The 14919-nt window shown below is 39.0% G+C and overlaps 1 protein-coding gene across 4 annotated transcripts in view; it reads left to right on the top strand.

The window, feature by feature from the left end:
* ADAMTSL1 (ADAMTS like 1) overlaps positions 1-14919 on the top strand; it is a 1120403-nt gene that overhangs the window by 791782 nt on the left and 313702 nt on the right. For 3 of the 4 annotated variants that reach the window (XM_025279016.3, XM_044939811.2, XM_044939812.2), the window contains one exon: positions 9630-9756. The exons of the other annotated variant lie outside the window; for it this stretch is intronic. In XM_025279016.3, coding sequence (XP_025134801.1) covers positions 9630-9756 — 127 coding nt within the window. The remainder of the gene's footprint in view (positions 1-9629; positions 9757-14919) is intronic. 4 annotated transcript variants of the gene reach the window in all.

Genomic DNA, 14919 nt, shown 5'->3' with positions numbered 1-14919 from the left:
TTTAAAGGGTACTGTAAGAATTAAAGAATGTTAACTAGACTCGTGGAAATCATTTTGCAGTATACACAAATAGCAAACCAGTATGATGTACACTTGAAAAGAATGTAACATTAATATTAATTATATCTTAATTAAAAAAATAATTAAATGAAACTATATTAATATATGTTGTATTAAGTATAGCAAGTGTTAGGCACACACTACTTTTCTTTACCTTCCTTAAGTGGCTTTCCCTTCTGTCTCTCTCCTCTTCCATACCCCGATGACCTCAGTGTTCTCATTGTCTCAGTGTTCTCATTCTCTTGCTGTTCTCACCTGTTTTGAGGAAATGATCTGATCAAACCCATTCACCCTAGATTGGGACCATGCCTATTACTTATGTGTATTCCCCACAGCAGCATAATAGCCAGCATAATGCCTTATGTTCAGTTGATTTGGTTTAATTTAAGCATAATCAACAACTTCATGTGTTACTCCTCCCAAGGGCATTTGAACAACAAACAGAGGGCTATACCAATGGTTCCCAACTTTTTGACACAAAAGGGTCCTTTATTATTTTTTACATATGGGCCCTGTGTTTTGTAAGTTTCCATCAACTCAAAAGACTGCATGTATTAAGCAATAATATGTTTTTACATTTTATGCCCTAAAGACCTAAGTATAATGTTAAGTACAATAAAGATCATCAGGATTTAGTTTATTTGCATGATGAGATGGTTGAGGTTTGGAGGACCTTATGCGGTTTTCAGAGAAGGCAGTGGCACCCCACTCCAGTACTCTTGCTTGGAAAATCCCATGGATGGAGAAGCCTGGTAGGCTGAAGTCCATGGGTTTGCTAGGAGTCAGACAGGACTGAGCGACTTCACTTTCCCTTTTCACTTTCATGCATTGGAGAAGGAAATGGCAACCCACTCCAGTGTTCTTGCCTGGAGAATCCCAGGGACGGGGGAGCCTGATGGGCTTCCGTCTACGGGGTCGCACCGAGTCGGACACAACTGAAGCGACTTAGCAGCAGCAGCAGCATGCGGTTTTATTTCAGGTAAAGTTATTTCCATTAGGCTTTTGGAAATATTAACCATAGCTTATGGACCACTATTAACATCTTCATGAATGACCAGAGATGCTGTTTTCTTGTATTGGAGAGGTGTGAAGCACAAGTATAGATGATAAGTGGTTCCCATTTACTTCCTAAATATGCTGCCAAGTCATATTACAGATGAAGCCTTCCATTCACTCCTACACATAAGTCTGGCTCTGGAGGTGAAGATCTTAATAAGAATGTTCAACCTTGTTATCACCACTGCCATTTTAAATACTGACTAGTGTATCTTTCCATGGATCATTGGCATCCTACTATAACTTAGTAATCCAAAATTGGAATTTTCGTTTTGTTAGTTACCAGCCATGTAACCTTAGGGAAGTTATCTTCCCTGAACCTCAGCATTAAAATTTGTACTTGAAATCATTCATACCTTCAAAAAATGTTCATCATAAGAGAAGTATTTGTGAAGATTATCAAAAAGATAGCCAATTCATTTCTCTGATTCTGGAATAGTAAATTGGTTTGGTCGTCTTGCAGGACAGCCATAGACTAATGAATTTGGCTTCTAGATCACAGTATCATAGAGGATCATGGGCCACATATAAGTAGCAAAGAGCACTGCAGTTGGTTAGCAATATCTGCCATGGGTCCTGCAGGAGAAATCGCTGCACATGTGCCACATTTTACAGGCCCCACTCTAAGTGCTGTGAAGTCTATCCTTAGATTAAGTCGACTATCACAGTGCTCTATACCTGGATGATTTGTTTTTGTTTCTTAAGATTTGCTTTTAACAAACGTTCCCTGACCATTAAGGTTCATCAGTGGTTATTGAAAAGACAATTCTATGAAACTTCTTGTATTTATCTGCTCAGATGTTCTTGGGACATTGTTACATGACATTGTCTTTCAGAAAATTCACAGCAGATACATATCTGCTAGGGTTTCAGTACTTTGGGTAATTATGATTTTTCTGCACCAGTTTATCATTCATTCATTGCACAGATATTATTGAGTCTACTATAAATAGCACATTATCCTATACATTTTCTAAAAGATCCAGTAGATGCTATAACCCTTGTAACTGCTCATGTTTTCCTCTTTTCTAGGAAGGTCACATTCAGACCCATGACCCCTATATAGAAAGTGTATAGGACTTAACAATGTGTGTTTATGTGATTCTCATTTCTGGCTTTTTTATTATTATTGGAGGATAATTGCTTTACAAATTTGTGGTGATCTCTGCCATACATCAATGCAAATTTGTTTCTGGCTTTTTTACCCTTATTTTTACCTTTGCCCTATTTTCTTTCTTTTTTAAAAAAAAATTTTATTGTGTTGTATCATATATATATACGTACTATAACATTTTATAAAAAGCTAAAGCATAAGCCAATGTCTAAGTCTTTTAAAGGCAAGGTTGGAGATCTACTATTTTCCCTATTGACATAGATAGTAAATGAGTTATAATATATGTAAAGCACACTCTTCCCCCATAAAGTTCTATCTGAATTAAATAATTATAAATAAGAGCAGCTGTGATCAGATTTGCAGAGTTTCATTTTCCATATTTGTCTTTCCCAGTGCTGAAAATAAAGGGATTTAAAAATTTCTTACCTCATGGTGTTGGATCAAGAAAAGCTTGACATCACTGGCTCAGTATTTGATGCTAGAAGTTGAGGCCCTTATGGGAAACCATTTGAAATAGGGCCAGTATGAACCCATCTGAGCATGTCATTCTGAGGAATGGTATCTTATGGACTGTGTTTATTTACATTCTCCAAATTATGCATGTGGTGATCTCTCCTTCTCTTGTGACTCCTAGTGAAGACATTTTATTATACATATTTCAGTGTCTAAAGAGTTTCAGGCTGTGTTCTGCCTGTTCACTTGCTATCAGCTATGTGAGGTGAACAAAGAAGCACACTATCGCCACACACTGTAGGCCTGATTCCCAAAATCTGCATGTCATGCTCAAAGTCTGTGAGCCAACTTGGACTGGGTAGTACAGTTCTAGTTTTTTGTTCAGGAAGAGTTTTCTCCCCTCTCTGTAGTAAATCCTGAAAAAAAAAAAAAAAAACATGAAGAAAAACCAACAGTGTGAAATGTATGTGTTCCCCTCAAGAGACGAAGAAATGTCTGTCTTTATGCATGTATACTCAATGTCAGTCGCTCAGTCGTATCCGACTCTGTGTGATCCCATGGACTGTAGCCCACCAGGTTCCTCTGTCCATGGGATTCTCCAGGCAAGAGTACTGAAGTGGGTAGCCATTCCCTTCTCCAGGGAATCTTCCCAACCCAGGGATTGAATCCAGGTCTCTTGCCTTGCAGGCAGATTCTTTACCATCTGAGCCACCAGGGAAGCCCATGTTTACACAAGTGTATACAAAAAGCATGCACTCAAGACAGACAAACAAAAGGTGACAATGGTGTCTAAACAACAAACACGTCTGGAAGCTTCTTGCTTTTTATATCACCTGGGACAAAAGTTTTGTTTTGTTCTGTTAAAGCAAAACTAGTCAATCATTTTGCATGGGGAGGAAGTTAGACCATGAAGCTGACACCTAGTAGCAGAATATTAACAAGCTGAATTAGGCCAAAGTTCTCAGTTTTCCACCCTTAACAAAAAATTCCATGCAGTTGCCCAAAGTTATGAGTGGCCATTATCTCACTTTAATGTTTTGTCCAGAATGGGGTGGGTCTGGGAACTCAGTGACCTGAACATTGCCTTCCATGACATTTCATTAATAATGAGTGTTAGGTGCACATGAGTCTCTTAAAAGTACTAGCCCTTTACAGTAATTCTTGTTCATGCACCAGGACAGAGGTTAAGATTTAGCGTCTAGTTGTCATTTATCATATGTCTGTTTCTCTGTGTACACAGATATATGATAACACACATACATATATATACATTTTTGTACACATGTATGTCATCAGTGACTGCAGTCTAAGGTTTCTTATCTGTAACCTACACTAGAATTATGAGCAAACCATTATGTTTGATGCTGTGTATTTCATTGATTCACTGACATTTATTGTGCATCACAAATGCCAAACGTTGTGCTAACCAGCAGAGATAGAAAGATAATAAAATAGGGGCTCTCAGCACATGATCTGCTATGGAAACAGATGTGTTAATAGATTAAACTTAAAATGTTATACAACTGTTTGAATTGAGAATATATAAAAGAAACCCCCAAATAATAATGGCTTAAACTCATAAAGGATTTACTCACCAAAAAAAGAAAGAAAAAAAATAGAAGTCAAAACATAATTTGTCCAGGTTGGGGTTCCATAACTGGGCTCTTTATTTCTCTCTGCTCTGCCATCCTTCCATTCTCAAGGCTGTCTCATTTTTCAAGAAAGTGAAAGGGAGAAAGGCAGGAAGGCAGAAGGGTCCCTTCCCAACTAAGTCAGCTTCTTGTAAGGCAGCCTTTCCAGAAGTTCCACATAACATTCTCACTTTTATTTCACTAGTTGCAACTTGGTGACGTAGTCAATAAGAAATGTATTCTTTGAATTGGGTATCTGTGTGTGTATGCTCAATTGTTCAGTCGTGTCTGACTATGACCCCATGGACTGTAGCCCACCGGGCTTTTCTGTCCATGGGATTCTCCAAGCAAGAATACTGGAGTAGGTAGCCATTTCCTCCTCCAGGGGATCTTCCCAACCCAGGGATGAAATTTCACGCATCTCCTGCATTGCAGGCCAATATTTTTACCACTGAGCCACCAGGGAAGCCCCATAGACTTATGAACAAAAGGCTGAGGAATCATAGACCATTAAGGTCCTTAACTCTGGAATCTGCAAAAGGCATTTTTGAGGAGGAGACAGCTAATTTGGGATTTGAAGGATGAATAGGAATTTGCCAAATGGAGAATTGGAAGAGCATGCCAGGCAGAAATAATAGTGTATGCAAAGGCGCAGAGAAGTCTGACATTATTTCTGCCAACTGAGCCTTTTCCTGTATTTCTGTTTATTTTATCTCTATTATTAATGATAGCACCTTTTAAAATTTATTTTTAATTGAAGGAAAATTGCTTTACAGTATTGTGTTGGTTTATGTCATAATAGTTTAACTAACTTTAAATTAACAGTTACTCAGGATCAACAGATTGAGCTATGTCCACAATGATTTTCCTGATGTAACTGCAATTAATTTTCCACTTGGATCAAAATAAGAACATTTTATCTGATGATAAAGTATTCCACATCTTAAAAATAATTGAGTTAGAATACTTTGGCATCTTAAAAAGGAACTGCTATAGAAAGAAAAAAAAATACTATTGTGTCAGGGAGATGTTTGTCTTTTCAATTCTGAAGTTAAACAAAGACCAGTTAGAACTGACTTGGTTCATATCATAGGGTCCATAAACCCACACTGGAACACTAAGTTGGTGGTCTGGCCAAGTTACCCTTAAATATGTCACCTTCTATTTAGCTATTCCTAATATGACTGTTACTTTGGATCAATGAAGCTGGATTGTTCTTTTCTTAAAATGACTTTGGAACCAAAAGAAATCTTTAGTATTAGAGAGAGATTTTCGTGATTATCTACATTCTGGCTCTTTTAGAGATATCAAATCTCATTAAAAATTCTCCAGAGAAAATAAATCCTTTGAGAAACATGAAATTTATTTGAATACACCTCCTGAGATACCTGAGAGTTTAAGTTCCCATTCCTGCTGATCTTCCACAGAGCTGAGTATCTTATAAAATTAAGGTTGTCTCTCTTCAACCCCAAACAAGAACACTAGGGTCAATGATCCTTTGATTACTACATAAATTAAGGTTGCCATATTTTCTCAAAGGATTCAACCCTACTAAGGCAATCATGTACTGTAGTCTTCTGATATCTTTTGAGATATAACTGATATAATATTATATTAATTTTAGGCATACCAAATACAAAATATTTGTATATACCAATAAATGTTCACCACAATAAGTTAATATCCATCACCACACATAGTTATAAGTATTTTTTCTTATGATGAGAACTTTTAACATTGATTCTCTTAGAAGCTTTCAAATATACGATGCAATATTATTAATTATAGTCATCATACTGTACACTGCATCCCTATGACTTATTTATTTTATATCTAGAAGTTTGTAACTTTTGATCACCTTCACCCATTTCACCTAGCCTCAACCTACACCACTGGCAACTACCAGTCTAGTCTCCATATCTATGAGTTGCTTCTTCATTTGTTTGTTTGTTTTTGGATTCCATGTGTACATGAGGTCATATGATCCTTGCCTTTCTCTGCCGTATTTAAGGTAATGCCCTCAAGGTCCATTCATATTTTTGCAAATAACAGATTTCCTTCTTTTCAGATAGATATCCATTCAACTGTCAACAGGCACTTAGATTAGTTTCATGTCTTGGCTGTTGTAAATAGTGCTGTGATGAAAAAAGGGATGCATATATCTTTTCAAGACAGCAATTTTGCTGCTTTTGGATAAATATCCAGAAGTGAAATTGCTGGTTCATGTGATAGAACTATTTTCAATTTTTTGAGGAACCTCCATACAGTTTTCCATAGGGGCTACAAGAATTTACATTCTCACCAACAGTGCATGAGGGTTCCCTTTTCCTCATCAAGACTTATTTATTGAATTTTTGATAGCTATGGGATGATATCTCATTTTGCCCTTGCTATGCATTTCCCTGATGATGAATATTGTCGAGCATCGTTTCATGTGTTTTTTGCGCACCTAGATATCTTCTTTGGAAAACTGCCTATTCAGATCCTCTGTTCATTTTTTCATTTGCTTGTTTGGTTTGTTCTCTGTTGAGTTGCATGAGTTCTTTTATACTCTTGATATTAACCCTTTATGATTTATATATACTTATATATACTTATAATATATGATTTATATGTATATATATATATATATATATAGGGAGAAAATGGGTTACCTTTTCCTTTTGTTAATTGCTTCCTTTGCTGTGCATAAAATTTTTAGTTTGATGTAGCCCCCCACCTTGTTTATTTTTGTTTCTGTTGTCTTTGCTTTAGGTGTCAAATCCAGTCTTGATTTTTTTTTTTTTTTTTTTTTGCTGACTTTGATTTTTGCATATTTTTCATTTAGCTAGTATGTAGGCATGACGAAAAGGTGCAGTAAGCCCTATGGCAACGCCTCCCCTTTGTCAAGGTAACTCTGACTCATTCAGTTCTCAGCTCAAAAGACTTTTCCTCAGGAAAATCTTCTCTAGCCTTTGTTTCTTTCTTGTTCTGTTTTTGTTTTTGCTGTGCTGTGGAGCTTGTAGGATCTTACTTCCCCAACCAGGATTGAATCCAGGTCCATGACCTTGAAAGCCTGTGTCCTAACCACTGGACTGCCAGAGAATTCCTACTCTGGCCTTTCTAAACAGATCAAGTTATCCATAATTTATGCTGTCATAGTATCCCATTATCTGTGTCTTACAGATTTCATCATAATTATCATTCTGCATTTACATTCTGCATGTGTATGTTGATTTGCATAATATCTACCTCCATCACTAGACTCTAAGTCCCATGAGGGTAGATGCATATGTCCTTGAACTCACCATTGGGTTTTGCTCCCAGCACAGTGCCTGGATCATAACAACACTTCAATGACTATTGGCTGAATGGTTGAATAATTTTTATATCTTTGTAAATAAGTTACTTCTGCACTCTGTTTCACACTGTGCTTGAAATATAAGAATCAAGGCAGAGTTGCTCCGCTCCTATGTGGGTTCATTTACAGATAAGAATTTTGAAAATAATTTCACTGTGGTTATAGGGAAGCACATCAAAGAAGTCTTAAGCCAGCACATGCTGGGCTCTACATGGACCCTCTGGACTGTAGCCCACCAGGCTCCTCCATCCATGGGATTCTCCAGGCAAGAATACTGGAGTGGGTTGCCATTTCCTTCTCCAGGGGATCTTCCTGACCCAGGGATCGAACCCAGGTCTCCCATATTGCAGGCAGACGCTTTAACCTCTGAGCCACCAGGGAAGCCCCTACATGGATGAAGCTGGCATAAATTCTGAGATGGCCTCACTGTAGCTTCTGAACATATTGAGGCCAATTGCAGCTTGACCACAGTGAACACGCCAAAAATGGAACCAACTCCTTCACTCCCCACTTAAGCACATTTTCCTGACATCTTAACATTTCAAAACTTATAGAATTACTGAAGGAGTTGTTGTTTTGTTATCTATTTTTAAAGATGTCTGTATGATTTTAGGGAAGAGATCACATAACTACATTTTTCAAATATAGCACATACACAGCACAGTATTACATAGTTGTGCTTTTCAAGCCTTTGCCTAAACATGTGTTTGCAATTGTTAGTTGGAGGTACAAAAAATAAAAATCAATCCTCAAGGAAAGTTCATGCTAACAACCAAACTTTGGAAAGACAGGATGGATTGTGGGGACATTGTGGAGATAAGCTCCTTCAAATGTCTCTACAGTTCTTATCTTATTTTGCCCATGACAGTAGCTGAAGTACTTTAGGAGTATGATATTAGATTTCACTAGAACTGTCGAGATACAACTGCTGTAGTTTAGTTTGGATTTGAATTTTTTTTAACTTGAACATTACAAAGAAAAGATTAAGGATACAAAAGAGTTTGCGCACATAAGTGATGAAGACTTGTGACTTTGTTAAGCCTGATTTGGACAAAGCACAAATGTTTTATTAGATGCATTTAGAATCGGCTGCTTATTAGCTAAGTGACCTTGGTAAGATTCATGACCTCACCTATAAAACAGGGATACCTTACATGATTGTCTTGAGAATGAATGAGATGTGTGCTTTGTGCCTGATACAGGCCAGGGCCAGGCAACAGCAGGCAGTCACTGTGGGCTATCCCTGCTGCCCTTCGTGTCAACCCTCCTCTTCCACCACATGTGTGCACGCCAGCCTTGTTTCTATCGGCTGATTCTGTGCTTCTGTTTCTGTTTTCTTAGTTGAAGTGCTAGCTAGAAAAGGGAGTATGTTTAATTATCAGTTAGCAAACATTAATTGAAGTCTTGTAATTTGCCAAGCACTGTTCTAGTTGCTTGGAACACATCAATGAAGCCAAGATACAGAACCCCACCCCTGTGCATCTTACATCCTAAGGAACTTATAGACGAACACAGAGGTTATTCACAACATTTTTCCTGCTGCAGTTATCCCACAGTTGTATTTTTTGTGATTTGGATGAAGCATATTTACTGAAAGTGGGAATTATTTTGGAATTGAAGTTCTATAATATTAGTTCAGTGTCTTCCTCTCTCTCTCCTTCTCTTCTTCCTCCCACCCACCATCCTCTTCTCCCCTCCCTCCCTCCCTCCCTTTCCCCTCTGTCCCTCCCATCTTTCTTTCTCTTTGTATATTTCAATATATTTGAGCTATGAAAATGTCTTTACCCATGCTACATTTTTTCCTTCTTAGCCTGGTTCAAATTCCAGTTTGGTTCCTGTCATCAGAATGGATCTTCATCTCATCTTTATCTTCATCTCAAGGATGAAGGAGGCTGACTGGATGATGAAGGGCCCCACCCTGCATCCCTGTAGCAGTAGGCACCAGGTTAAATTACACATCTCTCTTTTTTGTTAGATTGTTGGCTGTGATCACCAGCTGGGAAGCACCATCAAGGAGGATAACTGTGGAGTCTGCAACGGAGATGGGTCCACCTGCAGGCTGGTCCGCGGGCAGTATAAATCCCAGCTCACCGCAACCAAATGTAAGACACTTCAGAGATGGGGCCATCTCTGGGCCTTCTAATTTGTCACAGTCCCCTGGCTTAGCTCCCTACAGCAATTAGGGAAGGACATCTCCAACCAAATGAAGCCAAATATGAAAACCCTGTGGGAAGAGAGTTAGGTTCTTTCTTTGTGGATTAGTTTAGGTAAGACAAGTCAGGTCACCCGCTGCAATCCCACAGAGGAAACCTTTGCTTTAGAGGCACATTAGGAGGAAATTAGGCATAGATCTAGATATATTCAACAAGAAAGCATGAGCTTTGCTATCCAGCGTGAGGACAGGCTACATCCTGACCCCTCACTGATTCATAGTCTGGCAGAATAGCAGAGAGAGAGGGCAGATTAGAACAAATGCCCTCCTGCCACTGTGAAATCACATGGTCTTCACTGACAAAGTGACCTCGGATCAGTGCTGATCACACGTTTCTCCAGAATGGATATTGGGCAGTGATTATGTGAAACCAGTTATAGACTGTTGTGTCCCAGTCTCTCTGTAGCAGCTGAATACTTGTGTGCCTGCTATACGTGTACGTGCCGGGAGATTTACATGATCATCTCATTTAATCCTTATAACAACTTCGTAGCAAGGTACTGTTTATCCCCATGTTATGAATGAGATAACTGAGGCTTAGACAGATTACGTGACTTGCTCAGAGTTCCACAGCTATGAAATATAAGAGCCAAAATGTCAGCCCAGAGTCTGATTCCAGAGCTTAAGCACTTATTTGTTCCTCTTGATTGTCCAAAATTCTGCTGTTCCCAGAGTGTTTGTAAAGCAGTTAGATGGATCAAGGTGCGGTATTTTAAGTGCCTGCCCAGCTGGGTCTTCCTAGGGTAGATGGTATATGTTCTCGAGATACCTGACCCAACAACAGACTCATCCAACAAGCTAGATCATATTACCATACATGATCCTCTATGACTCACTGTTCTAGGCCCTGCAGCAGATAGAGATAGAAACAAAACAACCCTTGTACTCAGGACCGTGCCCTTGTTAACATTCATTTATTTTTAATTGAAGGTTGACTGCTTTACTGTATTGTGTTGGTTTCTACCAAACATCAACATGAATCAGCCACAGGTTTATCCATGTCCTCTCGTCCCTGAACATTCCTCCCATCTCCCTCCTCACCCCACCATTTCTAGAATAACTTGACCTTTCTTGGCATATTTTCTCGATTTTGCCATTGTCTGGAATCCTCCAACAGATCCTTAATGAGGACTTCTTTGTACATGTCTCCTGTGATTTGGGAAATGGGAATGAATTTCTTTACTGACTGTGGTTTTGTCCTCTTTACTTGTTGACTAGTTGGAGGAAAACACTTGATTTATGGGGGGGTTGTGGCTTTAAACTGCAAGGGACTTGTAGGTCTGGGGGGAAAAAAAGCACTGTTTGCTGCAGAACTATTCTGAGAAGACAGGAAAAGGCAGCTCACCCAAAGGACTAGCCTCTGGGGAAGAAGAGGAGATGGGAAGAAAGACTAGGAACTTTTAAATGCATGAAACATCAGAGATGCCAGCTTAGGGAACTCTCCCCTTTCTAACACACCTCAGGCAGTGAAACATGTGATTCTGAAGAAAAAAAAGAAAAAAGACCTGAGTAGAGAGAATGATGAAGGGCAAAGTAAGTTAGACATTGATGTAGTACATTCAGGTGAGATTTATTTTTCCTGTGGTCATGTGTTGGTAGTTTCTTCTATAAGATGAGAAATTAAACAATTTAGAAGATGAAAACTAGAGAAGGATGGAGGCATAATTCTTTTGTAAATCTCTGAAGTCATGGTGGGATATTTGCTGAAAAAAAAAATTACCTTTAAAAGGTACTTTGTGATTTTTTGAAGTATAGAATTTATTAAAACCCTACAGTATTTCTTATTGAAAAATAAAAATAAAAGGTTACTTTGATAGAGCTTTTCAAGGAATACTAAAGAGTTGCTGCTGCTGCTAAGTTGCTTCAGTCATATCCGACTCTGTGCGACCCCATAGACAGCAGCCCACCAGGCTCCCCCGTCCCTGGGATTCTCCAGGCAAGAGCACTGGAGTGGGTTGCCATTTCCTTCTCCAATGCATGAAAGTGAAAAGTGAAAGTGAAGTCGCTCAGTCGTGTCCGACTCTTTGCAACCCCATGGACTGCAGCCCACCAGGCTCCTCTGTCCATGGAATTCTCCAGGCAAGAGTACTGGAGTGGGGTGCCATTGCCTTCTCCGACTAAAGAGTTGAAGTCTTTTTAATTATTGGTGTTACATAATTGAATCAGTGTTTGTCATCTAAGAATCTAAGGACTTCCATTAGGCACAAAAAGAGATGACAGACATTCATGCAGTGACTGCTGTAGGGCAACTTCCAGGGGCATGTTTTCATGATGAGAATCCTCCTTTTATTCCCTCACATCCCTCTGCCTTCCTGTCCTCATAGAGAAGCCTGCACACCCTCTCAGATAGATATTCCCTCTACCCTCCTGTTAAAGGGTGAATGGGGCCCTTTGGAGCCTGAACCACTGGAACAAAGTTGGAGAAGCCCTGAAAGGATGAACTGCAGCCAATTGAGAGCCATAAGTCATCTCCAGGTCTGCAGATAGATACCTCAGTGAACAGTGCTCTATTCAAACCAACAGTGGTTAAATCACATAAGACACAAGCCAATGATGATCCATAATGACAAAAGGCGATTGATTCGTTTACCTTAGCACTGATGATGCCTCATGACAAATTGATTTATACCAATAAAGCCCAGCCTATGCATGCGCCTCACCACAATCTATAGCAGATGCTGAACAAGCTGCCTCATTTATGTTTTCTCCACCCCCAGAAGAACCTTCCACCCTATATTTACAGACTGTGAGATGACCCACAGGCAGGGGAGATGAGACTGCTCTGCGGAGCCCAGAGTACCGGCCAGGTGAGCGGCTCTCCACCTGTGAGGCCTGGAGGAGTTCTGCCAGGTCTCTCCCTACGCTGTGCCAAAAGGCACTAAAAGCCAGCCACACAATCTTCTCAAACTCCTTATAGCCATATTCCCCACACTGAATTCATTTTCTTCTGAACTCATTTCCAGATTTTCCCCGTATGTTATCAAACCTCAGGGGAATAAAGAAAAAAACAGGAGAGTGGAGAAAGACCATGGTGGAAAGTGCCAGAAGGAAAAGAAGAAGTAGGAGAAACTTATCAAGTGGCTGCCATTTGCTGATGAATGGAAAACAAACCATCTTTGTAATAAAAGACATTATTATTACCTAATACAAATGCAGAAAACAGATATAAGCTGGACCAGGCAGTCTTGCCCTCCTTTTGAAGGAAAAGGCTGTCTACTGAGAGCCTTTAGCCTTTCCATTTTTCCAGGTCACTTTTTCCTACTTCCCCAACCCAATGAAAAAATTATCAAATTTAGCTTATATTAACTTACTTTTGATTTTTGAAATTAAAAACTCATTTTTTTCTCAAATTTTTTGAACTTTTTATTTTGTATTGAAGTATAGCTGATTAACAATGTGATAGTTTCAGGTGGACATCAAAGGGACTCAGCCATACATATACATGTATTCATTCTCCCCAAAACTTTCTCCCATCCAGCCTACCACATAACATGGACCAGAGTTCTATGTGCTATATAGAACAACCTTGTTTGTTATCCATTTTAAACATAGCAGTGTGTACCTGTCCATCCCAATCAAAATATTACTTCTTGTACTATATTGTGTATTCTCCATGTATACTCAGAATACACTTAGATCCAGAACCAGTCTATTTGGTATCAATCTGATGTCTCCAGTTTCGCAGACCTCTCAAATGTATCTGCATGTTTTGAAAATATCCCAGTATCTGAAAGTTCTCTATCTCCCTTGGGTGGTGAGGGCTAGATAAACTAAATTATATCAAGATAAAATGAAGCTCCTAATACCCAACTTTCCCTCTCAGACTGTGCTTATGCTGATTTATAATGGCTATGAGTAAATATATTCTGGGGTTATCATGCTGGCTCAAAGATATTGAGATAAAGGATATTTATAATAAAAGACAGGCCTAATATTTTCAAGTAGAAAATACATATGAATTTTTTTAGAAAGAGCACAAAACTCTAAAGAACAATTCACTCATTCATTTATTCAGCACCAAATATTTCTTGGGTACCTGCTATGTGCTGAGGAGCTGTTATACATGCTGGAAGCACAGGAAAGAGCAAAACGGACCAAAGTCTATTTTTCTCATGGGGCTTACTTACTAGTGTTAGGGGCAGGCAAAGAGACTAAATGAGTAAATTAATTAAATGTATATGTGTCATGTGGTGATACATAGAAAAAAAGTAAAACAGAAGAAAAAAAGTAGAACATAGAAAAGTCATAGAAAAAAGTGAAACAGAGTAGGAAAAGAACTAGAGATAGAGATGGACTGGCAGCCAAAGGTACTGAAGGGAATTGCAATTTTGAATAGATTAGTAAGAAAACATTCACTGATAAGATGGCATTTTGAGCAAAGATCTGAGTGAGATACAGATAGAGTATCATGCACAAGGCAGGGGGAAGAAAATTCCAGGCATAGAGAAAAGCATGTGCAAGGGTCCTGAGGTAGAGACATTCTTGACATATTTCTTGACCTGCAGAGAAGCTGATGTAACTGAAGTAAAGAAAGTTTAAAGACTAGAGGAAAAGAAGGCAGGACAACTGTGAGGTGGGATGAAGAATGGTACAGATGTTGTAGGATTTTATAGGGACTTTGGCTCTTAGTCTGAATAAGATGAGAAGTTACAGGAAGGTTTTGAGCAGAGTAATGACTTCATTTGGTTTATGTTTTAAAGTATCACTCTATGTGCTCTGTTGAGAATAGACTATAGTGGGTCTAACTGTGGATATAATAAGAGCAGTCAAGAAGTCCAGCTGGGTATGAGAATGACATGGACCATGGTAGTATATCCCATGCTGGGTAAACAGCATTTCTTTGAGTCCAAGACACCATTGATTGAAAGATGTGCCATTATTTTATGCACCATTAAGGGGTGGGGGAGGAAGCCTCTGTTGAAATTAAGAAACTATGACACAATGCCTTCTGACTACTTAGGGATTTTTGTTGTTCAGTTGCTCAGACAGGTCCAGTTCTTTGCAATTCCATGGACTGCAGCATGCCAGGCTTCCCTGTCCTTCACAGTCTCCC

This window comes from Bubalus bubalis, chromosome 3 (genome assembly GCF_019923935.1).
Source record: "Bubalus bubalis isolate 160015118507 breed Murrah chromosome 3, NDDB_SH_1, whole genome shotgun sequence".
Classification (NCBI taxonomy): domain Eukaryota; kingdom Metazoa; phylum Chordata; class Mammalia; order Artiodactyla; family Bovidae; genus Bubalus; species Bubalus bubalis.
Note: the sequence above shows the minus strand (reverse complement) of the source record. Positions and strands in the feature narration are given on the sequence as shown.